At 39.5% G+C, this 7,745-nt stretch overlaps 1 protein-coding gene across 2 annotated transcripts in view; it reads left to right on the forward strand.

The window, feature by feature from the left end:
- GALNT7 (polypeptide N-acetylgalactosaminyltransferase 7) overlaps nucleotides 1–5,285 on the forward strand; it is a 40,864-nt gene extending 35,579 nt beyond the window's left edge. For both annotated transcript variants that reach the window (XM_035899729.1, XM_035899728.1), the window contains exons 9-11: nucleotides 544–642; nucleotides 1,969–2,097; nucleotides 4,746–5,285. In XM_035899729.1, coding sequence (XP_035755622.1) covers nucleotides 544–642; nucleotides 1,969–2,097; nucleotides 4,746–4,883 — 366 coding nt within the window. In that variant the 3' untranslated portion in view covers nucleotides 4,884–5,285. The remainder of the gene's footprint in view (nucleotides 1–543; nucleotides 643–1,968; nucleotides 2,098–4,745) is intronic.
- Nucleotides 5,286–7,745: the final 2,460 nt, after the last annotated feature.

Consider the following 7,745-nt stretch of genomic DNA (forward strand, 5'->3'; position numbering starts at 1 on the left):
TTTTTTTTTTTTTTTTTTTTTTTTTTTTTTTTTTTTTTTTTTTTTTTTTTTTGCTGTGCAATTGCTGCTGAAGGTACTTCTGAGCAGCCGGGTCAGCGGGCTGTGCCTGCCTCCATTTAATAATGGCTGTGCATAACTTCCCTGCATCACGTTTCTCTCATCCGCGAGATGAGAGCAACTTAGCTGAGCTCCTGCTTTATTTATGAAGACCTGGGAGACTGAACATGCTTTGATAGGGATTGAATAAATTAAAATACTTGGAAGTCCTACATTTCGGTGTCATTAATTTGGAACTGAGCTTTGCAACTCTCGCTTTATCAGTGTACTGTAACTCGCGTAAGAGCCCACAAATTAGCATGGGCAGATTGAAGCTCCATCTCCCAGAATGGTTAACATCACTATTTAAATTTCATACACAGGTTTGTCTCATAGCTCTCTGGCAGATATCTGTTTCTGGTTTGAAAGATGAGTGGGGATTTTCTGAACTCCTTCTCACTCATTTTTTCCTTGAGACTAACTTGGAGTGCAAAACCTCTTTTCCAGATCAGAGGCTTTGAAACCGCCTACTGCATCGATAGCATGGGGCACACCAATGGTGGCTTCGCTGAGCTTGGGCCGTGCCACAGAATGGGAGGAAATCAGGTAAGGAGCTTGGAGGCAAGTGCAAAGGAGAGTCGCTTGCAGTGGATCATAACAGGACAGTTTTCTCTTAAGCCTGTATGTAAAGTCACTTACGTGCCTGCTACAAAAATGGGAGTTAGGGATTGTCCATAAGCACACTGACATTGCTAAAATGCAGGAATCAGAAAATGTAATTTCAAACACAAACAATGCAGAATTGAAGGCAAACTTACAATCTCTTCTTTAGTGAGCAGGTACATAAGGAGGCAAGAACTGTGTTTTAAAGCAACCATATCACTCCATTAGAACAACTGCAGCTCTTAGCATTGCTGCTGAGTCATCATTTATCTTCACTTAATAATTAATCCTTCAGGAAACAATCCCCTCACTCAATTATTTCACAAAGTTGTTTTGCTGTTATGGAAATATAAAACACTTTTGTGCAGTAACTCATCCTCTGCTACAGGAGACAAGAAATTGAATACGAATTTGTGCTTCGTTTGCAAATTAAACAGCAGAATATAATTACTAATAGAAGATTGCTGTCCAAGCTGCTGTCTGTCTGACCTGTGTCTTCACAAACCTACCCACACTACCACACAAACCTGCTGTTCTGTATTTACAACTCCTGTTTCAGTTGGAAAACTCTTTTCAACATTTAAAGTCCCTATTTATGCTGATATGGACTTGAACCAGGCAAGTTTTGTCATGGCAATCATGAAATCACATGCAGGATGATGCTTTTAAAAATCATATTTGGGTTAGCTCTTAGTAGTCCATGGAAATGTCTCTTATTTTGATATTCAATGAAAAATTTCCCTGAACTACTTTTTCTGTTTATGCTAAGCCCCAAAACCCTGTAACATTTATTTCATAAGAAGTAGCTAGGAGTATCTTTTTGTATCTGGATGCATTAGTTCGGTTTCCTCCGTGTGTAAAATGCCAAAGTTTTACTGTCTTCACATGAAATTACTGTCCAGGACCAAGGACTTGTTACCAGATCTTTAGGAAGATAGTGGATTGTTTGGCCATCAAACTGTGCAAAGGCTTTTAATCAAACACTTTCAGAAGTCCCCCAAATATGAATCCCTCTATTTTTATCATTTTTGTCTTGCTAGGTAAGTGTCTTAACTTTCCTGTAGGATTCAGAAGGCTATCCATGAAATTGAGTGTTGTGATAGTAAAAGTGCATTGCATCATGTAAAATAAAGAGCCCTGCTGAAAGATAGATGTAATAACACCAGAGAATATTTTGAATTATGTGATTTTGTTGGTATTTTCAGTGTTTCTAAAATAATCATTATTTTGAGTCTACTGTTAAAAAAGGTGGCTTTTTTTTTCTGTTAGCTTTTCCGAATCAATGAAGCTAATCAACTCATGCAGTATGATCAGTGCTTAACTAAAGGACCAGATGGATCCAAAGTTATGATTACACACTGTAATCAGAACGAATACAAGGATTGGCAATACTTCAAGGTAGGCAACAGATATATAGCAGAAAAGAAATTATTTGCATCCTGGTTTTTTGCACTTTTTAAAAATTATGTATATCTGAAAATAAAGTTCTACAACAAGGTTAACTGAACCAAGCAGAGTAAATAGTTAATTGCACATTCTCAGAAATCCATGCTTGCCAGGAAAACTTTCTCTAGGGAAAGGTGCTTTTGCTAGCAGTTCTACTTGCTGTCTTCTGTAGCAAAATCTTTAGGGAGAGTCTCATGAGACTACATGTGCTGCCATAGGTGTGTTAGGAGTTAGCACTTGCCTCAGAGGAAGCAAAGAGGATGTCCACTACCAGTTTCTAAAGGAGTTTCTAAAAGCTTTTTGTGCCATCACCCTCTCGGCTTGTATGCTTTCTGTCAAGAAAGTTTCTTCATCTGGTGGATGCTGTGAGAATACTTAAATGCTGAGTTTAGCAGCTAGGGTCAATGTTAGATCTAATTTTGGGAGGTCTAAAATGAAGTGTTGTTCTGTTTAAAGACAGAAGATCTTTTTATAAGCCTACACAGGTATCAGTAAATATAGCGTTACTCTTTGCTGTTCTGTGTTGTCTTTGCCTTCTTCAGTATTTCTTTTTCCTGTTCACTTTGCTGTTCTCTCTCGGCATGCTCTGTTGCGAACTCTGGGTGTGGCGCCATTATAATGCTGTTGCAAAATCTATGAATTTTTAATAAAGACTTGGAATGTTGGCTGATACACGTGCGAGGGCTGCTACAGTCTATTTAGTCACTACATCTGTAAGTCCTCTATTAAATTCTAGTTTTGAAAGCGTTATTCTACGAAATGTCTAAGGTTATATTTCTGTTCGTCTTAAAAAATGAGGGTGAATAGTCTAAGGGTGACGTTATCCTTGGATATAGCCACACATAACTTGGTTCTGTGTCTAAGAAACTGTTCTGTGTCGATTTTTCTTTAGTCTGTCTAGTGTATTGCACATTTATTAATTCATTAGCTGGTTATCTGGACTGTGTTTCTCTGAAAGACGTAGGCACTGTTGAGTGCCGCCAAATCTGTTTATTATCCTTTAAAGCCACCCCACTTTTCCTGATATTTCAGTAGAGCTCAGAAATACCAAGCACCATAATGCCATTTCCACACAGCTTTCTTGTGCCATATAGACAGGCAAAATTCTTTAAACATGAAATTTAAAAATAATAAGCAGTATTCCAGTGCCTGCCGACTTCTGCTTTAATAGTGGAATAATATATAGCACTTGTTAACTCTCCAGCCATTCTAGTGTGTCCCAGCACGTTACTTGGCTCTTCTCGAAACATTTCTTTTATGCAAGAAGATCCATTTCTTCCACAGTGGTACCAAGTTGTGTAATTGTTTGCTTTTGACCCCAGGTTACAAGGAAGCCCAGTAGGCATGGTCTGGGCTGTAGAACAAAACACTGACTGGCTTCCAGAAAGGGAAAAAAAAAAAGGGGGGATGAGAGCGAAAGGACCACCAAGGGTGTGTAAAACCAAGCAGATACTAGAAATTTGGCACACTCCGCTGTGCAGTACGGAGGGCATGACCGCTCCTTCTAATGAGGAGGGTGTAAGAAATGAAATGCTTATGAACTGCTGAAAAATCTCGTGGCCTCGTGTAAATGAAAGCTGCCAGGAGATTTTATCTCGTTGGTTGTTTCTGGAGTGAATGTTTGTGTGCCAGTGTGGTGAGCCGAACATCTGTGCTGCCTGAGCGTTGAGCAGTAGCAGGGCTTCGGCGCCCGTGGGCAAACACCTGGGACAGGGCCAGCGGTGGTCTGATCATTGCTTTTTTGGGGCATCTGTTTGCCTCTCCAAGTAGAGGACCCCCATCCCATGTCTGGCCACACAGCAGGAGTGGGTATCAAGCTGAACCAACATTTGGATGCGCACACGCCTGTGGGAGTGACGGCGTGAGGGAGGGGGTTCCCTGTGCCGGGGGGAGCATGTCTTTGCCCACAGGGCAGGGCTGCGGCGCCCTGGCCCGGCCGCAGTGCTGCCCATTTCCTTCTGCTCTGTTGCTCTGCAGCTGGTCAGCGAGTCAGGGCTGCGTCTGGTGCCGGGGTCAGCAAGCAGGTGAGAAGCCCCAGGCCCCTTTGCCTGAGATTTGGGCATAGCATCACAGGGGCGTGCGGAAGGAGCCAAACGTGCGAGTCTCAGCCGGAATGTGCCAGGTGCAATAGGTCTGCAGCCACTTAGGCAGCCTCCTATGGCTCTGGAGGCCAGGCTTGCTCTCAAATCTTCTTCTCTTCCTCTTACCAGATGTGAGGGCTAACCAAAGGAGGATCTGCCCAGTGAAGTTAGTTCTCATCTGCCCGCTGAGTTAGCTGTCCTCAAGAGTTAATCTTTTCTTTTGGTTACAGGATGGATGAAAAGGCTGGAAGCATTTTAGACACAGTTTTGCTCATTTTCTTAGCAGTTTGTTGCCTAAGAGAAATGGAAGGCGTTTCAAGTGGGCCTACAGATATCAAACATTTCATAATATGAAGGCTGTGAAAATCTAGGTTTAACAAAATAGTAAAGCGAGTATAGAACTGATCTATTCTGGGCCCCTGGAGCCTGCTTTTGTAAATAGCTCTGTTACAGTTGTGAAGAAAATGTTAAAAAAGAAAAAAAAAAACAACACATGTTGCTGATGATTTTGTTTTCCAGAATCTGCACAGATTTACTCACATTCCATCAGGGAAGTGCTTGGATCGCTCCGAAGTCCTCCACCAAGTTTTCATTTCAGAGTGTGACTCCAGTAAAGCGACGCAAAAGTGGGAAATGAACAACATCCTTAGTGTGTAGACAGACAAAAGCTACCTACTGACACATTAATTTGTACAGGACTGAAAATAGCCTGAACACTGCTGCAATTATTAAGTTTGTACAGCTGCGAGCCTCCTGGCTTGGATGAAGGACATAGATGAACTGTGATTATTACAATAACATTATCATCCGCAGTTAATGTTTACAAAACTGCTTTACCTTAAACTCTGTAGATGTTTACATCTTTTTGTTTTAAGATGTTGGTAAATTAATGTGCTGTTAGCTATGTTTCATAGGAACATAGTTAAAAGCATTGTCGTCTTCTTTGGGATTACACTCAGGGGTCTGAAGGCAGTTTTTTTACACACACTTGAAAAGGTTGGAGTAACCAGATTTTCATAGAACTTGGTGATTATCAACCTGTTGTATATTTTTATTTAATTTTACATCTTACTAAGCACTGCCACAGGTTATTAGCCAGGGTGGCCTTCTCTCACAATCATGCTGCTTTTTTGGAAGGTGAATTTCAACATATTTAGTGCCTCTTTCATTTCTCTCTTTCACAAGAAAAGCGTTTGTTGGAAATTATGCGATGGATTTTTTTGAGCTGTCACCAGGGGTAGGGACCAACCATACCACCCCGTGTAATTATCATGTTACAGAAGATAAATTTCTATTGCCGGTTTGGCTGCTCTACTCCGACTGGATGCTGTGTATGGTGCAAGGAAGAGCTTAGTGTTGAGTTTAGCACTGATGTGGTACATTTTGATGGCAGTAAGCACCCTTGTGATTCCAGTTAAGAATTTATAAGCACTAACTTGCTTGTTTAAACTATGCCTTACGTAAAAATAATTTTAAAAAAAAGAAATAAAGCTGCACAATTATGTAAAACTTAGAAAGAATCCAATGCTTCATTTGTATTGTTATTTTAAATGGAAATCACTCAGAGGTGGACTAAAACTTCTAATTAGGAAAAAACATCCAGCTCCTTAACACATCTATGTAATTCTTTACAAGGACATCTCTCAAATAGTTTGGATACCAGATTTAGATTTGAAAAGAGAAATGGAAATCCTGAAACCGCATTTATTCATCAATTTTATTAATTTCTTCTTATTTTCGTCATTGGAAACTTTTCCTGAGGGATTACAAGCGCAAAATAGAACCACTTGGTGCTATAGTGTACAGAATAGAATGTGAAGAAGTTTCTAAAAATGTTCTGGAAAGGAGTTTATGCGAACTCCCCTAGGAGTATAAATATTTACTCTGAATGAACGGTGAGGTGGAGGAGAAATGACTTATCCTCACTTCCTTATTCCAGATTTTGTGACTGTTAAATGTTGACATCGGTGTACTGATTTCATAAGAGTTATGCCTATAACATGTCACACTATTAAATATGACTAAATACTTCCCTGAAATCTAGAATAGCATTGCATGCAGCTTCCATTGATGTTAACAAGGGTTATGTATCATATTTGGTGACAGAGTTTGATCTTTATAGGGCTGTCTGCACTGATCTATTAGTTTGGGATCTTTCCTAGTTTCTTTAAACTTCTCATCTATCCTTTCAGAGCTATGAAAAATAGAAAATAAAGGAGGGAGAAACTGGAAAAAAAGGAAAGTAAGGGTGTGTGCCGGTACTTGTTCCTTGTGTGTATGTAAACTGACTCCATTTTTGTGTGTTGGGTAGATTAATTTAATCATACTACTATGCATAAGAGAAAGAATGGTGGTGCACAAATTGTGCGGGTGTGCATTTTAAATGGGTATTTTGTGCAATTCATTGAAAGCTGATGCTCTATGTGAATGTGAATCTGTATGTGAGACTGAAACCTTACAAAACACGAGCTCGTAAGAAGCTGTTGCTGTAATGACTTTTTCCTACTATAGCAGGCTTGGAGAAAAATAATTCCCATATTCTTGCTTTGTAAGTTGATGATAATATCACTATGCATTTCTACATATTTTATAAATTTGATTTATGCAGATTTTGATACACTGTATGTTTCTGTAGAAATTGTATAAATCTTTAAAAAATTTATTAGGGATAAATCTGGGAAACCTATGTATATCTTACTTATGGGTTGCTTGTTTTTTAGGTGAAGTAAATAAAATATTTGAATTCTTGGGTTTACTATACTTTTACAGAGTAAAAATGGATTATTATCTATATAGAAGCCCCATCGCTCTAAGTCTAGACAATTTCAGTGTTACCAACTTAAAAATATTGAAAATGTTTTATTTCGTTTTTTTAATCTAGGAACCTTTTGTCATATCTGTGGGGACTCAGGGTTTATTTCCAGTGAAGTGAAAAATGAAATTCCCGCTGAGAGTTGCTACATATACACATTTGGATTTCTGTACCACCTGTCCTGATGTAACTAGGTGTAGATTTAATATGCTCACAGAAAATGAACTTAAAAATTATTTCTAAAGTAGAGCCAAAGGTCAGGACTAGTTGGTAGTGCTTTGACTCTATATTTTACCTTGGTCCGTGTGTGTTTCCACCATCAAACGTGTTTCAGTCAAACTTTTTTTTCTTTTCCCCTGAGAAGGTTTCTTAGCAAAAGAACATGCAATTAATTCAGGACACAGAAGATACGAGTACTGGCCTAAGAGCAAACCTAAATGCTGAAATCTACAGTGCTTTCTACAGATGAAATTCTTGTTTCCCAGCTATGTCTGTCGGTGCACTTCTGTGTATTAAGATTTCAAAAGGCTCCTTTGGCGAAACCCTGGGGGTATAGCAGCGGCCAGTTCATGTAGAAAATACCCTTTTATGTATGGAAACAGGGACTGATGGGAAGGAGGGGACATCTTCCTTCATTACCAGAGATCCTAGCACCCTTTGAGCAGTACCAAAGGTGTTCTCCCCGTTGATGGCATCCTAGAAACCAT

This window comes from Egretta garzetta, unplaced genomic scaffold, assembly GCF_000687185.1.
Source record: "Egretta garzetta isolate BGI_Z169 unplaced genomic scaffold, ASM68718v1 scaffold708, whole genome shotgun sequence".
In the NCBI taxonomy this organism is placed as follows: Eukaryota; Metazoa; Chordata; class Aves; order Pelecaniformes; family Ardeidae; genus Egretta; species Egretta garzetta.